A 27,483-nucleotide genomic window follows, 5' to 3' on the forward strand; every position below is an offset into this window, starting at 1 on the left:
CTGCTGAGTCTCTATTTTTCCCTTGTATTTTATTTTGATGAGCAGGATAGTTTGTCTTCTTTGTGGTTACCTTATTATTTACCCCTATTTTTCTAAATTTAAAACTAACTTATTTCCTTGTATCGCTGTATCTTCCTCTGCATATGGAAGGTGTATGATTACATTTCTTAGTCCCTCTTTATTGTTTTAATGTTGTCTCCTTTTATATAATAACATTGCTGTTACTGTGTTTGGGGCTTTTTTTTTTTTAATAATCTTGCTTTGTTTTTTTGGATTTCCCTGTCTGGGTTGACTTCTGGTTGCTCTGCCCAGTGTTCTAGTCTTGGGTTGATACCTGATATTATTGATTTTCTAACCAAAGAACTCCCTTTAGTATTTCCTGTAGTTTTGGTTTGGTTTTTACAAATTCCCTCAACTTGTGTTTATCTGGAAATGTCTTAATTTCACCTTCATATTTAAGAGACAGTTTTGGTGGATATGTTTCTTGGCAGGCAATTTTTTTCCTTTAGTTTTTTAAATATGTCATCCCATTGCCTTCTTGCCTGCATGGTTTCTGCCGAGTAGTCCGAGTTTATTCTTATTGGCTCTCCTTTGTAGGTGACTTTTCTTTTATCCCTTGCTGCTCTTATAATTCTCTGTTTATCTTTGGTTTTGGCAAGTTTGATTATGTCTTGGTGACTTTCTTTTAACATCTTCCTTATGTGGAGTTCGATGAGCGTCTTGGATAGATATCTTCTCATCTTTCACAATATCAGAGAAGTTTTCTGCCAACAAATCTTCAACAGTTTTCTCTGTATTTTCTGTTATCCCTCCCTGTTCTGGTACTCCACTCACTCATAGGTTATTTCTCTTGATAGAGTCCCACATGATTCTTAAGGTTTCTTCAGTTTTTTTAATTCTTTTATCTGATTTTTCTTCCAATATATTAGTGCCGAGTGATTTGCCTTCGAGTTCGGAAAGTCTAGCTTCTATTTGCTCAATTCTGCTCCTCTGACTTTCTATTGAGTTGTTTAATTCTGTAATTTTATTGTTAATCTTCTGAATTTCTGATTGCTGTTTGTCTATGGATTTTTCCAGCTTATTAAAGTTTTCATTATGTTCCTAAATAATCTTTCTGATTTCTTCAGTTGCTTTATCTGTGTGTTCCTTGGCTTGTTCTGCGTATTACTTCATTTCCTTCCTGATGTCTTGAAGAGTTCTGTGTATTAAACTTTTGTATTCTGCATCTGGTAATTTCAGGAATGCACTTTCATCTAGAAGATCCTTGATTCTTTGTTTTGAGAGCCCGTTGAGGTGATCATGGTCTGTTTCTTTGTGTGACTTGATATTGACTGTTGTCTCCAAGCCATCTATAAGTTATTGTATTAGTTTATGCTTGCTTACTGTGTCATAGCTGCTTGCTTTTTGTTTTGGTATACCCCTATGGGTTGCTTGAGTGAGCTACCTTGATTCTTTTCACCTTTGGAGCTCAAGTGTCCTGTTCCCAGCTGGCTAGAACTGTTATCAGGTTTCTTGTATGAATTCAGCTCAGGTTTCCAGGTAGCTTATCATCAAATGTGTGGTGCACGCTCTGTCCTACAGTCTTAGAGGGGCAGGGGCAATTGGCATATATACCGGTATCTCACTGCAGCAGGGGGTCACGCTCTGATCAAGGCAGGGAGCTAAGAACCGACCCCCAGGTATCTCTGAGGAAACCACGTCTCTCTTCCCTTGAGCGTGCTGGTTGGTGGGTTCTGCAGAGGGACCACGGGCACCCAAAGTTTTTGGTTGTAAGTACTGGGAGGTACCAGTTATCTTTGAACCCCTGTTGCGGGTGGCTGGGTGACCTGAGTGGAGCTACCTGTCCTTAGGTCCCTGATGTGGGTAGGTGAGGACCTTTTTTAACAGGCAAAGCAATGTCAAACGTCAAACACCCACCTCTCCACCGCACAGCTGAAATTGTTGGAGTTTGCCAACAAGGGCCTATTCTCCCAAAATACACCCACACAGGTCCATGCCGAAGGGAAAGGTGCTCAAGGTCCACAGACGGTGTATGCCTGGACAGGAGCCGCTTCTGTCCTGAGCCCTCCCGGTTCATGGAGCTAGCAAATTATCTCTTCCCCCCAGTTGCAAATTTTGTCCTTCCCCAAGGCCGGGTGGATGGCTCTAGGTGCTCACCAGGGTCTATCTCAGGCCCAGGGATTCAGCCACTGAGGCCGACTCGGGGTGGGCGGGGGCGTGGTAAAATATACCTGAGTATTTAGCTTTTGCCGAGAGCGCCGTTCTCCTCTGGTTCCAGAGGTGTGAGTGGTCTGTGCAGCTGGCTGCTCCCTGAGGAAACTGCGGCCGAACGCTAGTACCAGCCCGCCGCCGCTGGCACTCCGGGAATGGTGCCTGAGGGCTCCCCATGATTCAGGTCCTGTAACTCCTCTCCACTTCTGAACGGTGTCTTCCTCCCCCTGCCCCTCAGTTCATTGTCTAAGCTTGCCTTTGATGCTCAGGGTTCCCAGCTTGTCACAAATATACTTTTTTTTCAGGTCTTTGTTGTAAAGAGGGCTCTCCGGAAGCGTCTATTCCGCCACCTTGGCTCCGTCTCCTCATGTGCCCTGCCTTTTGTAGTGTCTTTAAACAGACACTTTGAACAACTTTTCCCCATTTTTTTAATTGGGTTTTGTTTTTTCTTAACCGTTGAGCTTTGAAAGTTCTTTTTATATAGTGAATACAAGTCCCATATCAGATATATGATTTGTAGATATCTTCTTCCAGTGTGTAGTTTGTCCTTCATTTTCTTAACATTGTCTTCCATAAAGCAAGCACTTTTATTTTCTTTAAATTCCAGTTTATCATTTCTTTATGGGTTGTGCTTTTGATGTCTCATTTAACAACTCTGTGTAACCCCAGGCCATTACAATTTTCTCCTATTTTTTCACCTAAAATTTTTATACTTTTAGATTTTACATTTATATCCATGGTCCATTTTGAGTTAAGTTTTGCATAAGGTATGATGTTTAGGTCAAGGTTCATTTTTTTCTTTTTGCATAAGGATAGTATAATTGTTCCAGCACCATTTGTTGAAAAGACTATCCTTTTTCCATTGAATCACTATTGCATCTTTGTCAAAAATCAAAGGGCCATATTTGTGTGTCTGTTTTTGGACTTTTTATTCTATTCCACTGATCTGTGTGTTTATCCCTTTATCAACACCATACTGTCTTAATTACTGTAGGTTAAAATTGAGTAGTGTGATTTGTTCAACTTTCCCTTTCTGTATAAATTGTAGAATCAGTTTGTCTGAGTTCACAAAAATTTCTGCTGGGATGTTGATTGTAGTTGAGTTAAATCAAAACTTAAACTTGTGGATAATTGACATCTTAAATATATTGAGTCTTCAAAGTCGTATATGTGGTATATCCCTCCTTATTTAGGTCTTTTTTTTTCTTTCATCAGCATTTTACAGTTTTCAGCGTAGTGATCCTGCACATGTTTTGTTAGACTTATCACTAAGTTCTGCATTGTTTTTGGAGATATTATAAATGGTATTTTCTTAAACCTTTGGTCTCCTATTGTTTTTTGCTAAACCAAAACCAAACTTGTTGCCGTCCAGTCAAGTCCAACTCATAGCAACCCAATAGGAAAAGTAGAACTGCCCCACAGTGTTTCCAAGGCTGTAAATCTTTAAAGAAGCAGACTGCCATATCTGTCTTGGAGCGGCAGGTGAGTTTGAAACTGCTGACCTTTTGGTTAGCAGCCGAACACTTCACTGCTGTGCCACCAGGGCTCCTTTTGTTTTTTGCTAGTATGTATAAATATGATTGATTTTTGTGTGTTGACCTTATATCCTGCAACCTTGGTAAACTCACTTAATAGTTTTAGGAGCTTTTTTGTATATTTCTTGTGATTTTCTATATATAGATGATGATGCCATCTCCAAATAGGAACAGGTTTATTCCTTTCTCTCCAATCTGTATGTCTTCCCCCCCCCTTGCCTTTTTTTCTAGCTAACACGTCAAGCATGCTGTTGAATGAGAGTGGTGAGAGTCAACATCCTTGCCTTGTTCCTAATGTAAGGGAGAAGCATTCAGTCTTTTACCATTAAGTATACTAGCTTTAGGTTATCAGGTTAATAACCAAACCACTGAAACGAACCCACTGCCTTCGAGTCGATTGCAACTCATAGCTTTGAGTCAGGTTAATAAAGTTCACTTTTATTCTATTTTGCTGAGTGTTTTTTTACTATGAATGGGCGTTGAATTTTGTCCAGTATTTTTCTTCTATCAATGGCTAAGGTCATGTGGTTTTTCTTCTTTAGTCTGTTAATATAGTGGATTACCTGGATTGATTTTCACTTGTTGAACCAGCCTTGTGGTTCTGGAATAAACTCCACTTACAAGGAGCCCTTGTGGCGCAGTGCGTATCACTGGATTAGATTTGCTAGTATTTCACTGAGGATTTTTGTGTCCGTGCTTCTGAGGGATATCTTTTCTTATACTGTCTTTCTCTAGTTTCGGTATCAAGGTAATGCTGGCCACAATGAATGACTTGGGAAATGTTCCCTCTTCTGTTCTGGAAGAGGTTGTATAGAATTGGTGTTGTTTCTTCTATAAATATTTAGTAGAATTTGTCAGTGAAACCCTCTGGGCCTGGAGATTTCTTTTTCAGGTTTTAACTGTAAATTTGTTTGCTATAATATATGTAGGATTGTTCAGGTTATCTATTTCATATTGTGTGAGTTTTGGTAATTTGTGTCTTTCAAGCAGTTGGTCCCATCTCATCTAAGTTGTAGAATTGATGTGATAGGGTCATTTGTTGTATTTACTTATTATCGTTTTAATGTCTTTGGGGTCTTTAGTGAGTCTCCTTTTCATTCTTGAAATTAGTATTTTGTGTCTTCTCTCTATTGTTTTCATTATTTCTAGTATTTTATCAGTTTTATTGATCTTTTTAAAGGACCAGTTTTTGTTTTAATTTTCTTTATTTTTCCTCTTTGTCAGCTTCATTAATTTCTGTCCTTAATTCACTATGGGTTTAGTTTTCTTTTTCTAGTTCCTTAAGGTATTTTTTTAATTAAGGTATAAAGAGTTAGGTAATTGATTTGAGACTTTCTCTTTTAATGTAGAGGTTTGTAGTTATAAATTTCCCTCCAAACATTGCTTTTGCTATATCCCGTAAGTTTTGGTATATTATGTTTTAATTTTCATTTGCCTCAAAGTATTTTTAATTTCCCTGTGATTTCTTCTTTGACCCATTGAGTTGTTAATAGTGTGTTGTTGAATTTCAGCATATTTGTGAATTCTCCAGTTTTCCTTGTGTTTGCTTTTTTAATTTCATTCCATTGTGGTCAGAAAAGATACTTAGTATGGTTTCAGTCTTTTCAAATTTATTGAGAATGTTCCATGTCCCCTTGAGATGAATGTCTATTTTACTGTTGTTTGGTGGAGTGTTTTATATATGTCTTGTTTCATTTAGCTGGCTTGTAGTGTTGTTGAAGTCCTCTATTTCTTTATTTATCTTCTCTCTGGTTGTTTTATCCATTATTAAAAGTGGGTTATTGAAGTCTTCAACTATTATTGTAGAATTGATTTTTTCTTCCTTTAATCTGTCAATTTTTACTTCATATATTTCAGGGTTCTGTTATTGGGTGGTATGTGTTTTTAATTGTTATTCCTTCTTGATGGATTTATCCTTTAATCAATATGCTCTTCTTAGTCTCTTGTAAAAATTTTTCATTTCAAATTTTTTTTTAAGATATTAGTATAGCCACCTCTTCATGGGATATCTTTTTCCATCCAGTTACTTTCAACCTATTTGTGTCCGGATCTAATGTGAATTTTTTGTAGATAACATATAGTTGCGTCATGTGTTTTATCCATTCTGCCAATTTCTGTTTTTTAATTGGTGAGTTTAATCCATTTACATTTAAAATGATTACTGATAAGGAAACACCTACTTCTACCATTTTGGTATTTTCTGTATGCCTTACATCTTTTTTACTCTTCAGATACTCCATTACTGTTCTCCTTTGTGTTTATTTTCTAGTTTTGATTCTCATTTTTTTTAGCTTTCTTTTTTTTAATGATTGCATGTGGATTACAATTAACATCCTAAATTTATAACGTTCTAGTTTGAATTGATAACATTTAGCTTTAATTGCATACAAAAATTTTGGCCCTGTGCAGATTCATTTTTCCTTTTTATGTAGTTATTGTCACAAATTACACCTTTATACATGTGTTTCCATTGACATAGATTTATAATTAATGTTTTATGCATTTGTCTTTTAAATTATATATATAGGAGTTCCAAATTAAAAATATAATAATACTGCCGTTCATGTTTACCTTTACTGATGTTCTTTATTTCTCTGCATTGCTTTGAGTTACTCTCTAGTGTTCTTTCATTTCAACCTGAAAAACTCACTTCAGCATTTCTTGTAGGGAAGACCTACTAGCAATAGACTGCTTCCACTTTTGTTTATCTTGGAATGAAGGAGAATTTTGCCAGATAAAGTATTCTTAATTGACAGTTTTTTGTTTTGTTTTGTTTTCTTTTCTTTTCTTTCAGCACTTCTAATACATCATCCAGCTGCATTCTGGCCTCCATTGTTTCTGAGGAGAAATCAGTTTTTAATCTCTTATTTATTTATTTTGTTGTTGTTGTTGAGAATATACACAGCAAATATACACCAATTCAGCAGTTTATACATGTACAATTCAGTGACATCAATTATATTCTTTGAGTTGTGCAACCATTCTCACTCTCCTTTTGTGAGTTGTTCTTCCCCCATTAACATAAACTCGCTGCTCCCTAAGGTTCCTATCTAATCTTCTAAGTTTCTGTTGTCAATTTCTTCCCATTGGGGTAGTTCTTAAGAGAGCATTACCACTCAAGGCAGGCTTTTTTTTTTTTTACTAGTTAAGCTGAACTGTTGTTCAGTTTTAAGATGACTTCAGGGAATATTTTTGGTTTAAAGTTCAGAGTTTTATCTCAGGGCAGTAGTTTCAGAGGTTCATCCAGCCTCTGTGGTTCCAGAAAATCCAAATTCCATGAGAATTTAAAATTCTGCTCTGCACTTTCCCCTTTTAATCAGGATTCTTCTATAGAATCTTTGATCAAAATGTTCAGTACACCATCTAGTTCTTCTGGTCTCATGGCAAAGGATGCAGTTATTCACGGAGGCAATTAGCCATACAGTCCATATGCTACTCCTTCCTGGCTCTCCTTCTTCTGTTGGTCCGTGGGATAGAGAGACCAATTGTTGTGCCTTGGATGTCTGCTTGGAAGCTTACAAGACCGCAGGCACTACGCAACGAATTAGGAGGCAGAACAGAAGCACTAAATATGTTATTAGGCCAGTTTACTGAGATGGCCCATGAGAAAGGAACCAAATCCCATGAGGTGTTGTACATAAGCAGCCTCAGCAACTACTCTTTTTTGTTGTTGTAAATATCTCATACAACTTTTGCCTCTTCAGATTTTTGCAGCTGTACAACTTATTGACAGCACTTACAATAATCAGCTGTGCAACCCTACCCTTAATCAATGCAATTTTTCCATCACTGTTAATCCTCTTTTTTCCCCTTCCCTCCTGCTCCTTTGGTCTCTATGCATTTGCCTTTTCTTGTCTTTTTATGTAAATAAGGTCATAAAATATTTGTCTTTTTGTAACTGACTTATTTCACTTAGCGTAATGTCTTCAAGCTCCATCCATATTATAGCATGTATCGAGACTTCATTTCTCCTGCTGGCTAAGTAGTATTCCATTGTATGTACCTCATTTTGTTTAGCCATTCATCTGTTGATGGGCACCTTTTGGCTGTTGTGAATAGTGCCGTACTGAACATTGGTGTACAAGTCTCTGAGTCTCTACTTTCACGTCTTTTGAGTATATACCTAGGAATGGAATTACTGGGTCATATGGTAGTTCTATTTTTAGTTTTTTGAAGAACTGCACACTGTTTTATACAATGACATTTTGCATTCCCACTAGCAGTGAGTAAGAGGTCCAACTTCCCCATGTCCTCACCAACATTTGTAATTTTCTGGATTTTTTTTTTCGTTTTTTTAATCTTAGCCATCCTAGTGTTAGTTAAATGGTATCTCATTGTGGTTTTGATTTGCATCTCTCTGATAGCTAATGACATTGAGCATCTTTTCATGTGTTTGGTGGCCATTTGCATATTCTCTTTGGTGAAATGTCTGTTCAAGTCCTTTTCTCATTTTATGATTGCATTGTCTTTTTGTTGTTAAGTTGTTGTTGTTAGGTGCCATCGAATTGATTCTGATTCATAGTGACCCCACGTACAGCTGAATGAAACACTGCCCTGTCCTGTGCTGTACTTATAATGTTTTGCTATACTTGAGCCCATTAAGTTGTTTTAGTTGTATATATATTTTGGGTATTAGATTCTTATTGGAAAAATTGTTTCTGAAGATATTCTCCCAGTCAGTAGCTCGTCTTCTCCTTTTTTTGGTAAGGTCATTTGATGAACAAAAGTTTTTCATTTTTATCAGGTCCCATTTATTTTGTGTTTTACTGTTTGTACTATTGTTATTATATTAGGTAATCCATTGTTAAAAGCTAGACCTGACAGCTTTGCTCCTGCATTTTCTTCTAAGAATTTTATGGTTTTACTTTTTACATTTAGGTCCTTAATCCATATTTGTTTTTGTATGTAGTGTGAGGCATATATCCTTTTTCATTTTTATGCACGTGCAAATCCAGTTTTCCCAGCACAGCCGTTAATCTTTTTGTGGCTTCCTTGTACATGATAATTTACGTCTCGCTACGGCTGCTAACCACAGGGTCAGCAGTTCAAGTCCGCCAGGCACTCCTTGGAAACTCTATGGGGCAGTTCTACTCTGTCCTATCTGGTCGTTATGAGTCAGAATTGACTCGATGGCACTGGGTTACTGGGTGGGCTTGCTGCTTTTTAGATTCTCTCCTTGTCTTTGACTTTGGACAGTTTATTATAGTGTGTCCCAGCGTGGATGTTTTAGAGTATCTTACTTGGAGTTTTTAGCACTTCTTGGATGTGTAGCTTTGTGTCATAACATTTGCGAAGTTTTCAGCCACTATTTTGTCAAATATCATATCTACCCTTTCTTTCATTCTTCTTCTTCTGACTCTCCTATGTATATGTTTGTATGCTTGATGGCATTCCACACATACCTTACTCTTAATTTTTCTTTATTCTCTATGCTCCTCAGACTGAATTTCAGTTAAACTATCTTCATGTTCCCTAATTCTTAATTTTGCCTGTTCAAATCTACTGTTGAACCATCTAGTGAATTTTTCATTTCAGTTATTGTACTTTTCCACTCCAGAATTTGCATTTGGTTTCTTTTTATCATTTGTCTCTTAATTGATATTCTCTACTTGTTGAGACATTGTTCTCCTGTTTTTGTTTAGCTCTTTGAGCATATTTAATACAGCTGATTTAAAGTCTTATAAGTCTCAGGGACAGTGTCTGTCAATTTCTTTTTTTCCTGTGAATGAACCATGTGTTGCCGTTTCTCTGCAGGCCTCATAATTTTTTTGCTGAATACTAGACGTTTTAAAATTATAGTCACTCTGGAAATCAGATTTCCCCCTGTTCCCAGGGTTTGCTCTTTGTTTCTTGTTGCGGGCTGAAATCATCCATTTAGTTAGTGACTTCTCCCTTTTTTTTTTTTTTTGGAAAGACTATATTCCTTGTTAAGTGTGGTCACTACATTTTCTATTCCGTTACCTCCGTGGTCAGCCAGTGACCTGACAGAGATTTCCTTAAACACCTAAATTTAGCAACCTTTTTCTTCATTAAACCTTCCTTGGTTGCTGTAAGTTTATTAGATTCCAGAGTTCCAAAAAGTTGAATCTCACAGTTTTTGCCAGCTTAGTAATTGTTTCAGTGGAGGAGCGGAGCCTTGGAGCTCTCTACTCTGCCGTTTTTGGTGTCATCACTTTTCCCCCTTTTTATTTTTAATATACATATTTAAGCTTATATTTTCTTTTAATATCCTAATTATTATATATATGTCTTAGCCCACTCTTGAATAAGGCATGAACCTTCAAATGGAATACCTTTTACAAGTTAATTTACACATATTATTTCTTAATCCTTACAACAACTTTGCAAAATAGGTGATATCTGTTATTTCGATGTAATGGATGGAGAAACTGGGACTCAGAAGTTTCGTTAGGCCACAGAGCTAGCAGATCAATCCAGGGTTTCAAACTAATCGCTGACCCGGAGACTTGGGTATTTCTACCATAGCACACTGCTGCTTTCCTTGAAGTGGAAAAACCTTTCAGAACCGAAGAAATAACATTGACAGCCATTGGAGCTATTAGGGATGAGACATTCAAATAACTGTTACCAGCTGTCATTTCTTTCTAGGGACAGTGAGCCCTCTTTTTATTTATTTATTTATTTATTTATTCAAGAAATCAGGGGCAGGGTTTTACCTCTTTGCCCAAGGAGGAAGGCCTGAAAAAATAGACTCATTTTCCCAGAATGGAGCCATTCTAGAAGAAGTGGAAGACTGTATTCCTTTGATGAAATAGAATTCTAGGGCAAAAAAAAAAAAAAAAAAGCATGAAGCTGGTCATTGGGAGGAGTTGGAAAGGTAGAAGTTCTCTCTCTCTCTCACTTTTTTTCTCTTCTGGGTTAGCACAGCAGACCCCATCAGTAGGACCTTTCTGGTCTGTCTTCGCATTAAATCTTATGTTTTGTATGTAGATTGTGAAGGAGTATGTGATAAGACTGTATGTCTGTGTATGTTTGTATTAGATGGGAAACTTGTATATGTGTGTTTTGTTATTCAGAGCATTTAGTCCCCGTAATCTTGTTCCCAGTTCAACCCAGGTAGTCTTTCTGCTCCATTTGTGTGAATAATGTGTGTATTATTTCTTTATCTATTCATTAACACACATTGACTGAGCACCTACTGTGCATTGTGTTAGGCTCTGTTGTTATGAAATAAAATAATACACATTCCTGCCCCCACAGTAAATTGGGGGCAACCGATTTACCAATCAACTCTTAAATACTATATGACAAATAGCTCCAGTAGAGGTATGTACAGGATGCTGTGGAGAGTTTAGAAGGAGGCATCTGAATCAGATTAAAGGAGTGAGGTAAGTCTTCTTGTAGGAGTTGAGTCAAGAGTTGAATTTTGAACGTTGTGTAAAGTAGCTCTTGAAGTTACTCATTTTATGGATGTTGGGTGAATGAACTGAAGTTAATTACGTGAAGCTGCAATAAAGGCATTTGCAGCAGAAGTACAAGGGCATGAAAAGTGTGGAATATTCAGGGACTGCTGGAGTTGAGAATGGATTAAGTAAAGGATACACTTGTAGGGGAGTAGGAGTAGCTGAGGTGTAGGTATCATTCTGTCTTCACCATTTTCGTTGAGATCTCAGTAACCCTTCTTTTCCTTCTTCCTGCAGTCTATCCATCCCTGGAGTCTGATGATGATGATCCTGCTTTAAAATCTCGACACAAGAAAAAGAAGAATTCAGATGATGCTCCATGGAGCCCTAAAGGTGATTCAGTATTCTGTCCTTTAAATTTTGTGAGGGTGGTCGGAGAAAAAATAGGCTGGGGAGGAGGAAAGATATTTAAGATAGGAAGATCTGATTCAGTCATTGATTTGTTTGTTTAGCATATTCTTCTGGAGCTAAAATGATCAGTGAGACACAGAGTTCATGCCCTCAGGGTGTTCCCAGTGCAGCAAAATCAGAGGTAAAGGAGCTTGTTGGCTTCTGATATTATGTGACTTGAGATGGATAGGAAAGACCTTGAGCAGATTTCAGCAAGCAGCCTAAATGCTTTGAAGAACATTCTGATACCATCTGCCCAGTCCTCTGATAATATTGCTGTCCAAGGAGGGAAATTCTATCAACTGTTGAGCTCCAAAGGGCCCAAGACTCTTTAGACTACCACCTGTACTGGCTCGAGAGGCCATCTCTGAGGAAGGAGGGAAGAATGTTCATTGAGTTGAGAGCATGGAGTTTAGGAGGTTATAAAAGTATTTTCCTCATCTCACTGGCCAGGTAGTTTTCATATTGGATGGTGTATCAGTTTTCTTTTGCTGCTTAACAAGCTACCCAAAACTTAGTGGGTTAAAACAACAACCACTGATTATTTCTGATATGATTCTGTAGGTTGGCTGAGCTGTTATTCTAGTCTGGGATAGTTAGACTAGGGCTGGATAGTCTAAAAAGACCTGCCTCAGGTATCTGGGACCTAATATAGGATGGCTGGTGCCCTGGTGGCACAATTTAGGAGCCCTGGTGGTACAGTGGTTAAGAGCTTGGCTGCTAACCAAAAGGTCGGCAGTTCACGTTCCCCAGCCGCTCCTTGAAGCCCTCTGGAGCAGTTCTACTCTGTCCTGTAGGGTCACTATGAGTCAGGACCAACTCAACGGCAATGGGTTTTTTTTTTTAAAAAGGGCCTTTGTCCATATAGTCTCTCACCCACCAGGTGGCCAGCCGGGGCTTTTTCACATAGTGGCAGAAGGGTTTCCAATAGCAAGAGAGGACAAGCCCCAATATGCAAGTACTTTTCAAGCCTCTGCTTGCATCTTGTTTGCTGTTGTCCTGTTGGCCAAAGCAAGTTACATGGCCAAGCCTAGATTCCAAGGGTGGAGAAATAGATTCCACCTCCTGAGGTAGAAAGCTGCAAAGTCACATTGCAGAGGGTCATGCATATAAGATGGTATTAGCAAATTGAGGGCTATTACTGCAAGAATCTACCAGAGAGAGTGTTGAGATCTCAATACCTGTGTTTCCCCAAGAAATAAAGAGCCTGCTGCTTCCACCCAGCCTTATTTTGACCTTTGTAGTGGTTGCTTGAGGTTAGGGAGGTGTGGGGCTGTACTAAGAAGTGTTCTCTTAGTCAGTCAGCAAATGTTTCCCTTTTTTTTCTTCTTCAGTTTTCTTCAGGCCTATTTTCTAATTTTTTTCTTCTATACTTTCTGGCTTTATTTTCACCTGTCAGAGTAGATTTTTCTGGTTATAATAACAGAAAGTTTGGAAAATACAGAAAATAGAGGAAAACATAAAGAAGAAACCACCCGTAAGTCTGCCACCCAGAAGCATCTACTATTAACATTTTGACATATTTCTTTCTAGGCTTTTTTTTCTATGTATTTTTTCTTTTTATGGTTGAAATCACAAAGTATATAATCTTATATCCTGCTTCTTTATTTTTTGGCTTTTAATCAAAGTAGTATGTGCACAGGAGTCCCTGGGTGGTGCAAATGGTTAACACACTTGGCTGCTAATCGAAGGATTGGAAGTTTGAGTCCACCAAAAGTACCTTGGAGGAAAGGCCTGGTGATCTGCTTTTGAAAAATCAGCCATTGAAAACCCTATGGAGTACTTTGATACATACGGGGTCAGCATGGGTAGGAGTTAACTCAACAGCATTTGGTTTACTGGTTTTAGTGTGTGTACCTGGTAGCAAATAAATTAGTAAGAGAAGTTTAGGATGAAAAGCAATGGTCTTTCTGTACCTTCAGTCCTATGCCTGAGAGACATCCTTATAGTTTTCATTTTTCTGGTAGTTACCTCCAAAATTCAAGATAATAATAGGGTTATTTTGCCATTTCTTGATTTATCAACTTAACGTCTATTTCTCCTTCCATCATTTCCCATCTGTCTGTCGTGACTACCCACTTTAAGGGATATGGACATTTGTGCTCCTATTCTTTCTTCCTTCTATGAGCCACACTTTTTCATTTACATTGTCAAAGTTGTTAACATTTACATTCTGTCTTAAAATTAATAGTCTACATTGACTAACCCAAAAACCCAGTGCCATCGAGTCATTGACTAGGTGACTGTAAAAGTTGAAAACCAATAAAAGTATATGGCCTTTCAAATTAATATTATATCATAAGCATGTTTCTATGTCATTGTTTATAAATAATATTATAATTCCATTCCATGGATATACCTACTGTGTTTTTATACAAATAGCATGTGCCTTCTATGTTTGTTTGCCAACCACTCCCTCCCCCTGTGAGGTATTTTCATAAGCATGCTCTGCTAATTTTTTTATAACAACATGTAAAAACAAGTTGGCATAGGGGTACTTCTGAAAATACATTGCAGAGGTTGGACTGGTTGGCAAGCAAATGGAAAAGGTGCATGTTATTTGCATAAAAAGACCGTAATTTACCTAACTTCTTCTTTAATGTGGGGCATTTAAGGTTGCCAGTTTTTCACAATTACTGATAACATTTAGAATGAACGTTTATATATAAATGTTTGTATCTCTCTGATTATTTACTTAACAATGGATCTCCATAAAATCCTAGAAGGCCAAGGTATATGAGAATACATAGGAAAAATCTCCGTCCCACCCCTGTTACTCAGTTTTCCAATTCCACTCCTGGAGTCAACCACTGTTAAAAGTTTCTTGGGTTTTCTTTCAGAGATAGTTTATGCATATACAAGCAAATACATGTATATATTTCCCCCACACTTTTATTCAATTGGAAGCATACTTTATACGCTGTTATTCACTTTTCTCACTTAACAATACGTCTTAGAGAATGTTAACATTCCCACAATCAACGCATAAGAATGCCTGTTTCCCTACACCCATGCCAACACAGTTTATTAGTATGAACATTTTAAAAACTCTTGATACATATTGCCAAATAGCTTTCCAGAAAGGTTGTACCAATTTACACTCCTACTTGTTTATGAAATCCTCCCAAGCATTGAGTATGTCTTTCAGTTAGGAATAGTGGTTGCCTGTGAGTAACAGGAATTTTGCATCCTTAGTGAGTGCTTACCCTCTCAGGGTCACAAGATGACTGTTTACTTCCAGCATCAGGCTGGGTTGTAGTCAGGAAGAAGGGGAAGAACAAAAAGAAGATGGAATTGGCATGCTGAGGCCCCTCACCCCCAAGTTCCACTTCTTTTTACATTCCTTTGGCCAAAATTGTGTTACATGGCCACAACTCTCTGCCAGGGAGGCCAGAAAATGTAGTTTTTAGCTAGGCACATTGCTTTCCCGGAGTCCCTGGGTGGTACAAATGGTTAAGGACTCAGCGGCTGGCCAAAAGGTTGGTTGGTGGTTCAAACCCACACAGAGGCACCTTGAAGACAAGCCAGGTAATCTGCTTCCAAAAGGTCACAACCTTGAAAATCTTATGGAGCAGTTCTACTCTGCTCGCATGAGTCAGAATCGACTCAATTGCAAATAACAGCAGCAACAATATTGTTGTCCCTACAAAATCAGGATTAGTAAGCAAGAAAGGGAGAATGATACTGGGTTGACCACAAGCAGTCTCTTATTACAATATTGTTTCGATCTTGGTAATTCACAAGCAAACAATAGTATCTCATTGATTAATTTGTACTTCTTTGATTAAACACTTCCCATATGTTTGCATTAGCATTAAAATTTTTTCTTTTGTAATTTTTTTTCTGTCTTTTGCCCATTTATCTATATGAGTCTTTAAGCTTTTCAAATTGCCTTTTTTATATAGTAAAGAAATAGTCATTATTTGTTCTATATATGTATATATAAATAATTTTTTTTCCTTTGCTTATGGTATTTTTTCTCATTCTACATGAAAAATAGGAATATTTTTATATCAAATATTGATCTTTTCCCATTGTTTCCCTATTCAGAGAGCAGATAATTACCACCTTGGTATTTTTTAAAGCTTGATTTTTTAATTTAACTCTAATTTTTAATCTATAATTTATTTAGCATATGGTACCAAACAGAAGATCTAAGTTTCTCCCCCTCCCCCCAATAGGTAACTGTTGGTTCCAAAATCATATGGAACAGTTGTTCCCCTTCCCACTAAGCTGGGAGTTTTCTTTGCCGTATCTCTTGACTCATATATATCCGGAGCTGTTTGGGGATCATTCATTTTGTTTCATCAGCCTTTTATCTGTTTCTGTATTTCTATTGGTCTTTTACTCATTCAATGCCTATTTATGCTGGGGAAAAAACAAACAAACCAAAAATCTCCAAACCTTTTTTCTGTGTAAACTTTGACCGAAAAACAATAAAATATATTTTTAAAGTGACTTTTAGTCAGCTAAAAATAAAAGGATGCTACCTTAGTATGAAGAAGAGCATCTAGCTTAAACCAATAGGATGAAACAGTAGAACAGAGCTTCTTTAGTTGGCGTCCATGGACTTTTGGGTCCTTGAATCCCCTAAAATTGTATATAAATTTTATATAAATGTATGCATATATGCATGTATATTTCTCTAGAGAAAAAGCTAATAACTTATCACATTTTCAACGTGAGCCACATTTTGAGTTCTTAACCCAAAAGAGATTATAAGAGACATTCTATAGGTATACGCATTAAAATCAGGAACCAGACAAATGTGCCCATTATCACCACTAAAGGGTGGGAATCGGTTTATTTTTGTCCATCACTGTGTCCAGCTACTCACATAGTACCTAACACATGGAGATGTTCAACAAGTATTTGATGAATGGAAACACTGATTCTGACAATTTTTGCCAGTTTTTTGGGGCTTTTATAGAGGAACAAGTTTTTGGAAGTCCTTAAAACTCATTGCCGTAGAGTCAGTTCCAACTCATAGTGACCCTGTAGGACAGAGTAGAACTGCCCCATAGGGTTTCTAAGGCTGTAAGTCTTTACGGAAGCAGACTGCCACATCTTTCTCTTGTGGAGCGGCTGGTGGGTTCAAACCAATGACCTTTATGTTTAGCAGCTGAGTGCTTAACCACTATACTACCAAGGCTCCTTTGGAGGTCCTTACTCTGCCATTTTTACTGATGTCACCCATTATGACATCTCATCTTAAATGCTTCAGTATGCATCTCTAAAATAATGGCATTTTCTTCCATAACCACAGTACCATTATATCTTACTAAAGTATATTAACGTTTATTTCCTAATATCATCTAATATCAAGTCCTTATTCAAATTTCCCCAAATTATACCAAAAGTATCTTTTACAGTTGGTTTATTCAAATCAGGATCCATTCAAGGACTACCCATTGGTTATTATAATCTCTTAGTCTCATTCATTATTTTAAATTTTTTATTGTGACAGTTTTCAATTATGCATAAAGAAGCCTAGTACATAAACACCCATATTCCCAATACCTAGGTTCTACAATTGTAATATTTTGCCTTATTGGCTTCATCCATCTATCTGTAGTTTTTGCTGAACCACTTCAACATAATACGCAGCCATCATAACATATTTTACCCCTTAATACTTCATTATTTCCTAAGAATAAAGGCACCTTCCTATATAATCATGCTACCTTTATTATACTTCTCACATTCATCATTTCAATTACTAATGGATGTTTGCAGCTGTTTCTTCTCATTTCGAGTCATGCCACATCAACAAATGAAGTTCCCGAAAGCTTTACTCCATCCATGTCATTAAGGTCACCTCTACCTTAAGGAGGCAGCTCTTCCCTAGTCATGCTTTGAGTGCCTTCCAACCTGAGGGGCTCATCTTCCGGCACTATGTCAGACTATGTTCTGCTGCTATCCATAAGGTTTTCAATGACTAATTTTTTTTCGGAAGTAAATCGCTGGGTCCTTCTTCCTAGTCTGGCCAAAAAAAAAAAAAAACCCAAACCCACTGCTGTCGAGTCGATTCTGACTCATAGTGACCCTATAGGACAGAGTAGAACTGCCCCATAGAATTTCCAAGGAGCGCCTGGCGGATTTGAACTGCTGACCTCTTGGTTAGCAGCTGTAGCATTTAACCACCATGCCACTGAAAACCTGTCCACTGTGGGTGACCCTGCTGGTATTTGAGATACCGGTGGCGTAGCTTCCGGCATCACAGCAACACACAAGCTACCACAGCATGACAAACTGACAGACAGGTGGTCTGTGAGGATGGTGTAGGACCGAACATTTTGTTCTGTTATGCATAGGGTCACTATGAGTAGAAACTGACTCAACAGCACCTAATAACAATAGCAATACCTTTATTATACTTAACAAGTTAGTAATAATTCCTTAATATCTCCTAATGGAGCCTGATGGCACAATGGTTAAGAGTTCAGGGTGCTAACCAAAAGGTCAGCAGTTCGAATTCACCAGCCGCTCCATAGAAACCATATGGGGCAGTTCTACTCAGTCCTACAGGGTCACTATGAGTTGGAATCAACCCAATGGCAATGGGTTTGATTTTGGTTTTAGAATATCTTCTAATACCCCATCCATAATAAAAATTTTTCCAATTGTTCCCCCAAAATGTCTTTTATAGTTTGTTCCCTCCCCCCATTCCCTGCCCAAATCTCAGGTCCAATCAAGGTGTTTGGTGTTTTCAGCTTAAAACAATCATTTTTCTTATGCTCATGATAAACTCTGCAGGTCAGGAATTTGGAAAAGGCCCAGTGAGGACAGCTTATCTCTGCTCCATGATGTCTGGGGCATCAGCTGAGAAAACTGGAAGGCTAGGGTGACTTCATAGCTAGGGGCTTGAGTCATCCAAAGTCTCATTCATTCACATGTCTGGTGCCTGGGCTGAAAGGACTCAAAGACTAAAGGTGCCAACCAGACTTCCAACATGTAGCTTCTCCATGTTCTGGTTTATTCACTGCCTAGTGGCCTCAGGCTAGTCAGACTTCTTGCATGGGGGCTCAGGGCTCCAAGCATGACTGTTCTAGCGAGCAAAATGGAAACTGAAATTGCCTTTTCTAACCTAGCTGCAGAAATCATGCAGTATCACTTCTACCACATTCTATGGGTTATAAAGGAACTTGTTGAGATTTAAGGGGAGGGGTCACAGACCCCACCTATCAGTAGGAAAAGCATCCATGAATTTGGGACCATGTCTTAAAACTACCACACATACAGAACTATAGAGAATAATATAAAAAATACCCAAGCATCCATGACCCAAAATTTATGTACTAACATTTTTGCTAGAGTTGTTTTAGGTCATTTTTTTAAAAAAACAAAATGTCACCTTTAAAGAAAGACTCCAGCCCCCCGAGTTGGCTGTTCTAGTATCTGCATGCTGCTTATCCAGAAATTTTCCTTTTAACAAAAATAATAGCTAACCTACTAAGGAGTTTTTTAATCTAGGTAAGTGCCACCATATCTTGTTTGTTCTGTGATACTGGCTTTTTTCTTTAATTAAAAATAGAGACTAGTAGAATGGACTCCCTATATACCTAGCACTGAGAATCAGCAGTTACTAAGATGTTGCCATATTTGCTTTCTCCTTTTAAAAAAAAAATTTCCTTGCTGAAGTATTTAAAGCAAACCCCCAGGTATTGTGTTATTTTTATCACCATGTTTATCAGTATGCATCTCTAAAAAATATAGACACTTTCTCACATAACCATAATCCTGTTAACATACGTAACAAAATTAACCATAAGTCCTTAATGTCATCTAATACCGAGTTCATAATCAATTCTCTCCAGTTGTGTAACAAAAAAATAAAATGGTATTTTTACAGTTGGTTTAAATCAGAATCCGAGCAGGATCCACATGGCATTTGGTTGTCATGCCTTTTGAGTCTCTTAATTGGCCTGTAGCATGCCCCACCTTCTAGATTTGTCTGTTTGCTTCTTTATGACACTGTCTTTTTGAAGAGACAGGTATCTTGTAGATAGATTTTTCTTAGTGGTGTCACTTAACTCATTCTTCTGCCCTCGTGTTTGCTAAAAAATGGAAGTTATCAAAGGATTGCTTGATTTGAGGTCTTTGGCAAAACTACTTCTCAAATGATGCTATGAATTTCCTATTTCGTCAGGAGACACATGAAGTTGGATTGTCCCACTATTAGTGACATTAAGTTTAATATTTAGTTAAGGTGATGATCCCCTAATCTCACTATTGTAAAGTTAGGTTTTTCATCTTGCAACTAGCAAATAATCTGGGAGGCAGTACTTCGGCATTGCATGAATATTCAATTCCCTAGCATGAATTGTTTCATTAGATGATTTGCAAAACTTGTGATTTTCTAATTATGTCACTCCTGCATTTATTGGCTAGCATCCTCGTATAAAGAAGAGCTTTCTCTCACCAACTGGGCTGGTGGTGGTTGTTGTTAGGTGCTATCGAGTCGGTTCAGACTCGTACCGATCCTGTGTACAACAGAACAAAACACTGCGCAGTCCTGTGCCACCCTCACAATTGTTATTATGTTTGAGCCCACTGTTGCAGCCACTATGTCAGTCCATCTCATTGAGGGTCTTCCTCTTTTTCACTGACCCTCTACCAAGCATGATGTCCTTCTGCAGGGACTGGTGCCTCCTGATAACACATCCAAAGTCTGTGAGACAAAGTCTCACCAGCCTCGCTTCTAATGAGTATTCTGGCTGTTTGGTTATCCTGAAATATACTTCCTATTGAAAAGTCAAAATGAGTAATGATTTCTTTCTTTGTGTTTTTGATGCCTTTGCCTCAATTTAGTTAGCAAATAGGTTTTTTTTTTTAATTGTGCTTTAGGTGAAAGTTTACAGCACAAATTAGTTTCTCATTCAAAAATTTATACACAAATTGTTCTGTTACATTGGTTGCAACCCCCACAATGTGTCAGCACTCTTCCCTTTTCTACCCCCGGTTCCTGTGTCCATTCGTCCAGTTTTCCTGTCCCATCCTGCCTTTTCATCTTTACTTTTGGACAGGTGTTATTACCCATTTGGTCTCACACTTGACTAAACTAAGAAGCACATTCTTCATGTGTGTTATTGTTTGTTTTATTAAAAAAAAAAAACCAAACCCAGTGCCGTCGAGTCAATTCTGACTCATAGCGACCCTATAGGACAGAGTAGAACTGCCTCATAGAGTTTCCAAGGAATGCCTGGCGGATTTGAACTGCCAACCCTTTGGTTAGCAGCCGTAGCACTTAACCACTATGCTACCAGGGTTACCTGTTTGTTTTATAGGCCTGTCTAAGCTTTGGCTGAAAGGTGGACTTCGGGAGTGGCTTCAGTTCTGAGTTAGCAGGGTATCCGGGGGTCGTAGTCTCAGGGGTTCCTCCAGTCTCTGTCAGACCAGTAAGTCTGGTCTTTTTTTGTGAATTTGAATTTTGTTCTGCATTTTTCTCCTGCTCTGTCTGGGACCCTCTATTTTGATCCCTGTCAGAGCCATCAGTGATGGTAGTCGGGTACCATCTAGTTCTTCTGGGCTCATGCTGGTAGAGGGAGGGTGTGGTTCATGTGGTCCATTAGTCCTTTGGACTAATATTTTCCTTGTGTCTTTGGTTTTTTCATTCTCCTTTGCTCTGGACGGGATGGGACCAATATCTTAGATGGCTATTCGCAAGCTTTTAAGACCCCAGACACTACTCACCTTAGTAGAATGTAGAACATTTTCTTTGTGAACTATGTTATGCCAGTTGACCTAGATGTCCCCTGAAAGACCACCCCTCAGCCCCAGTAACTCCGTCCATCAAGGTGTTTGGATGTGTCTAGGCAGCTTCTAAGACTTTGTTTTGGTCAAGTTGTGCTGACATCCCCTATATTGTGTGTTGTCTTTCCCTTCACTAAAGTTAACACTTGTCTACTATCAAGCTAGTGATTTTCCCTTCCCTCCTTCATAACCATCAAAGATTGTATTTTTCTATTTGTAAAACTTTTCTTGAGTTTTTATAATAGTGGTCTCATATAATATTTGTCTTTCTGTGATTGACTTATTATGACTTAGCATAATACCCTTCAGAGTCATCCATGTTGTGAGATGTTTCGTGGATTCATCATTGTTCTTTATCGTTGTATAGTATTCCATTGTGTGCTTCATAATTTGTTCATCCATTCTTCTGTTGATGAACACTTAGGTTGTTTCCATCTTTTTGCTATTATAAATAATGCTGCATTGAACATGGGTGTCCATGTATCTATTTGTGTGACGAATCTTATTTCTCTAGCATATATTCCTTGGAGTGAGATTGCTGGGTCATATGGTTTTTCTACTTTTAGCTTTTTAAGGAGATGCCATGTCACTTTTTAGAGCCCTGGTAGCGCGGTGGTAAGAGCTCAGCTGCTAACCAAGAGGTCGGCGGTTTGAATCCACCAGCTGCTCCTTGGAAACTCTGTGGGGTGGTTCTCCTGTGTCCTGCAGGGTTGCTATGTGTCAGAATTGATTCAATGGCAGTGGGTGAGGGATATCCTTTTCCATAGTGGTTGTACCATTTTACATTCCCACCAGCAGGATTGCAGTCTCCCTACAACCTCTCCAACATTTGTTATTTTCTGTTTTTTTGATTAGTGCCAGTAATGTCTGGGTAAGATGGTATCTCATTGTAGTTTCGATTTGGGTTTTTTTTTTTTTTTAATGGCTACTGATCGTGGTGAAGTGTCTGTTCATATCCTTTGCTTCTTTTTAAATTGGATTATTTGTCTTTTTGTTGTTGAGATCTTGAAGTATTTTATAGATTTGAGATTACGCTCTTGACAGGTATGTTGTAGCCAAAATTTTTTCCCCATCTGTAGGTTCTCTTTTTACTCTTTTGGTGAAGTCTTTCAATGACCCTAAGTGTTTGATTTTTAGGAGCTCCCAGTTATCTAGTTTATCTTTGGGTGTTTATGCATTGCTAGTTATGGTTTGCATTATATTTATGCCATGTAGTAGGGCCCCTAGCATTGTCCCTATTTGTTCTTCCATGATCCTTATCGTTTTAGATATTGTATTTAGTTCTTTGATCCATTTTGAGTTACTTTTTGTGTATGGTGTGAGGTATGGGTCCTGTTTCATTTTTTTACAGATGGATATCCATATCCAGTTTTGCCAACACCATTTGTTAAAGACTGTCTTTTCCCCATTTAATGGACTCTGATGCTTCGTCAAAGATCAACTGACGATAGGTGGATGGATTTATGTCTCGGTTCTCAATTCTGTTCCATTGGTCTATGTGTCTCTTGTTGTACCAGTACCAGGCTGTTGTGGCTACCATGGCTGTATAGTAAGTTCCGAGACAGGGTAGTATGAGGCCCCTACTTTGTTTTTCTTCAATAATGCTTTGCTTATCTGGGGCCTCTTTCCTTTCCATATAAAGTTGACAGTTTCTCCACCAAGAGTGCTGTTGGCATTTGGATCAGGATTGCAACTGTAGATTGCTTTGGGTAGAACTGACACTTTCACAATGTTGAGTCTTCCTATCCATGATCATATAGTACGTGTTTCCATTTTGCATAGGTCTCTTTTGGCTTCTGGCAGTAGTGTTTTGTAGTTTTCTTTCTTTTATATCCCTGGTTAGATTTTTCCTAAGTATTTTATGTTTTAAGGGGCTATTATAAATGGTATTGTTATCCTGATTTCCTTTTTGAAGTTCTCGTTGTTGGTGTGATTTTTGTATGTTGATCTTGTATCCTGCCACTCTGCTGAATCTTTTTTTTTTTTAATTGTACTTTAGGTGAAGGTTTACAGAGCAAATTAGTTTCTCATTAAACAATACACATGTTGTTTTGTGACATCGTTTGTGACCCCTACAACATGCCAACACTCTCCCCTTCTTAACTTTGGTTTCCCCGTTACCAGCTTTCCTGTTCTTTCCTGCCTTCTGGTCCTTGCCCTTGGGCTGGTATATGCATTTAGTCTCATTTTATTTTATGGGCTTGTCTAATCTTTGGCTGAAGGATGAACCTCAGGAGTGACTTCAGTACTGAGTTAAAAGGGTGTCCATGGGCCATACTCAGATTTTCTCTGGTCTTGTCAGACCAGTAAGTCTGGTCTTTTTTTATGTGAGTTAGAATGTTGTTCTGCTTTTTTCTCCAGCTCTGTCTGGGACCCTCTGTTGTGATCCCTGTCAAAGCAGTCGGTGGTGATAGCTGGGCACTATCTAGTAGTGCTGGACTCAGTCTGGTGGAGGCTGTGGTAGTTGTGGTCCATTAGTCCTTTGAACTAATCTTTCCTTGAGTCTTTGGTTTGCTTCGTTCTCCCTTGCTCCATACGGTGTGAGGCCAGTGGAGTATATTAGATGATCACTCACAGGCTTTTAAGACCCCAGATGTTACTCAACAAAATAGATTGTAGAAAATTTTCTTTATAAACTATATGCCAGTTGAGGTAGACATTCCCCAAGACCATGGTCCCCAATCCTCAGCCCAGTAATTCGGTCCCTCAGGGAGTTGGGGTGTCTATGGGGTATCTCTCACCTTGCCTTGGTCAAGTTGTGCTGGCTTCTCCAGTATTGGATACTGTCTTACCCTTCACTGGAAACAACCTAAGTGCCCAGCAACGACTATGCAACGACAAAGAACTATGATGAATCTGTGAGTGGATGAACCTGGAAGGCATTATGCTGAGTGAAAGAAGTCAATCACAAAAGGACAAATATTTTATGAGACTGCTACTATAAAAACTCACGAAAAGGCTTATACACAAAACGGAACAATCTTTGATGGTTACAGGGGAGGGGAGAACACTAAATAGACAATAAATAAAAAATTTATTTTTCATTTATTTATTTTTTAACGTGAGTGGTAACTAAAGACATCTTTTTGCTATTGTGAATAATGTTGCAGTGAACATGGGTGTGCATATGTTTATTCATCTGATGACTCATTTCTCTAAGATATATTCATGGGAGTGGGATTGCTGGATCATAAGGCATTTCTATTTCTAGCTTTTTAAGGAAGTGCCATATTTTTTTTCTAAATGGTTGTACCATTTTGCATTCCCACCAGCAGTGCTTAAGAGTTTCAATCTCCCCACAGCCTCTCCAACATTTGTTATTTTCTGTTTTTTTTGATTTGTGCCAGTTGTGTCGTGGTGAGATGTTATCTCATTGTGATTTTGATTAGCATTTCTCTAATGGCTAGTGATCATAAACATTTCTTCATGTATCTGTTAGCCGCCTGAATGTCTTCTCCGTTGAAGTGTCTGTTCATATCCTGTGCCCATTTTTAATTGGATTATTTGTCCTTTTGTCGTAGAGGTGTCAAATTTTCCTGTAGATTTTAGGGATTAGACCTTTGTAGGATGTGTCATACCAAAAATTTTTTCCCAGTCTGTAGGTTCTCGTTTTACACTTTTGGTGAAGTCTTTTGGTGAGCATAAGTGTTTAATTTTTAGAAGATCCCCATTATCTAGTTTATCTTCTGGTGTTTATGTGTTGTTAGGTATCGTTTAGTGTCCTGTTTATGCCATGGATTAGGGCCTCTAGCATTGACTGCATTTTTTTTTCTATGATCATTTTTATTTTTGGTTTTTTATTTAGGTCTTTGATCCATTTTGAATGTTTTTGTGCATGGTGTGAGGTATGGGTCATGTTTCATTTTGTTGCAGATAGATAGTTTTGCCAACGCCATTTTTTAAAAGGCTGTCTTTTCCCCATTTGATGAACTTTGGGCCTTTGTCGAAGATCAGGTAACCATAGGTGGATAGATTTACATCTGGGTCTCAATTCTGTTCCATTAGTCAATATGTCTGTCATTGTACCAGTACCAGGCTGTTGTGACTGCTATAGCTGTATAGTAGGTTCTGAAGTCAGGTACTACAAGTCCTCCTACTTTATTCTTATTCAGTAGTGCTTTACTTATCCAGGGTCTCTTCCCTTTCCATATAAACTTAATGATTAGTTTTTCCATCACTTTAAAGAATTCCGTTGGTATCTGGATCAGGATTGCATTGTATTTGTAGATGGCTTTTTTTTTTGGGTAGAATTGACGTTTTGACAATGTTGAGGCCACCTATCCATGAGGATGGTATGTTTTTCCATTTATGTAGATCTCTTGGTGTCTTGCAGTAGTTTCTTGGTGTCTTGCAGTAGTGTTTTGTAGTTTTCTTTGTATAGGTCTTTTACGTCCCTGGTTAGATTTATTCCTAAGTATTTTGATTTTTTTAGGGGATATTATAAAAGTGCTATGGCTGCTAACCAAAAAGGTCAGCAGTTCAAATCCGCCAGGTGCTCCTTGGAAACTCTATGGGGCAGTTCTGCTTTGTCCTAAAGGGTCACTATGAGTCGGAATCGACTCGATGGCAGTGGGTTTTGGGTGGTGGGTATTATAAATGATATTGTTTTCCTGATTTCCTTTTTGTCATTCTCTTTATTGGCATATAGGGATCTAACTGACTTTTGTATGTTTATCTTGTATCCTACTAATCTGCCGAATCTTCCTATTATCTCCAGTAGTTCTCTCATGAAGTCGTTTAAGTTTTCTATGTATAGTACTGTATCATCCACAAATAGGGACAGTTTTACTTCTTCTTTACCAGTTTGGATACCCTTTATTTCTTTTTCTTGCTCTATCGCTCTAGGTAGGACTTCCAGCACAACATTAAATAGGAGTGGTGATAAAGGGCATCCTTGTCTTGTTCCTGTTCTCAGGGGGAATGTTTTCAGCCTCACTCCATTAAGAATGATGTTGGCTGTTTGTTTTGTATAGATGCCCTTTATTACATAGAGGGATTTCCCTTCCGTACCTATTTTATTGAGAGTTTTTATCAGGAATGGGTGTTGGACTTTGTTGAATGCCATTTCTGCATCAAGATGATCATATGATTCTTTTAATTATGTGGTGGATTACGTTGATTGGTTTTCTAATGTTGAACCATCTTTGCATACCTGGTATGAATCCCACTTGGTTGTGGTGTTTTATTTTTTTGTTATGATGCTGAATATTATTGGCTAGAATTTTGTTCACAATTTTTGCATCTATATTCGTGAGAGATATGGGTCTGTAGTTTTCTTTTTGTGTGTATCTTTCCCTGGATTTGGTATCAGGGTTATGCTGGCTTCATAGAATGAGTTTGGAGGTATCCCTTCCTTTTCTGTGTTCTGAAATTGTTTGAGTAGTACTGGTGTAAGCTCATCTCAGAATGTTTTGTAGAATTCTCCAATCAAGCCATCTGGGCCAGGGCTTTTTTTTTGTTGGAAGTTTTTTTTTTATTACCTTTTCAATCTCTTCTCTTATTATGGGTCTGTTCAGATTTTCAGCTTCAGTTTTGTTAGTTTGGGTAGATAGTGTGTTTCTAGATATTTTTCCGTTTCCTCTAGATTTTCAAATTTGTTGGAGTATAGTTTTTCATAGTACTCTGTTATGATCCTTTTTATTTCAGTTGTGTCTGTTGTAATGTCCCCCATTTCATTGCCTATTTGGGCTATTTGCATCCTCTCCTGTTTTTCTTTTGTCCGTTTGGCCAATGGTTTGTCGATTTTGTTGATCCTTTTCAGAGAACCAACTTTTGGTTTTGTTGATTCTTTGTATTGTTTTTCTATTCTCTATTTCATTTATTTCTGCTCTGATCTTTATTATTTCCTGTCTTCTGGTGGATGTGGGCTTCTTTTGCTGTTCCCTTTCTATTGGTTTGAGTTGTACCATTAATGTTTTGATTTTGTCTCATCTTTTTTGATGTGTGCTTCTTTTTCTATAAATTGACTTCTGAGCACTACCTTTGCTATGTCCCAAAGGTTTTGGTATGGGGTGTTTTCATTCTCATTTATTTTGGGAATTTTTTGATTCCATCTTTGATTTCTTCTGTTACCCAGTAGTTTTTAAGCAGGCTGTTACTCAGTTTTCATGTATTTGATTTTTTTTTCATTGCTCTTCCTGTTATTAATTTCTACTTGGATGACATTGTGA

General features: G+C 38.0%; 1 protein-coding gene across 4 annotated transcripts in view; it reads left to right on the top strand.

The window, feature by feature from the left end:
- PHF8 (PHD finger protein 8) overlaps positions 1–27,483 on the top strand; it is a 119,932-nt gene that overhangs the window by 81,073 nt on the left and 11,376 nt on the right. For all 4 annotated transcript variants that reach the window (XM_049872589.1, XM_049872588.1, XM_049872587.1 and 1 more), the window contains one exon: positions 11,408–11,503. In XM_049872589.1, coding sequence (XP_049728546.1) covers positions 11,408–11,503 — 96 coding nt within the window. The remainder of the gene's footprint in view (positions 1–11,407; positions 11,504–27,483) is intronic.

The sequence above is a fragment of the Elephas maximus genome, chromosome X (assembly GCF_024166365.1).
Source record: "Elephas maximus indicus isolate mEleMax1 chromosome X, mEleMax1 primary haplotype, whole genome shotgun sequence".
NCBI classification, from domain to species: domain Eukaryota; kingdom Metazoa; phylum Chordata; class Mammalia; order Proboscidea; family Elephantidae; genus Elephas; species Elephas maximus.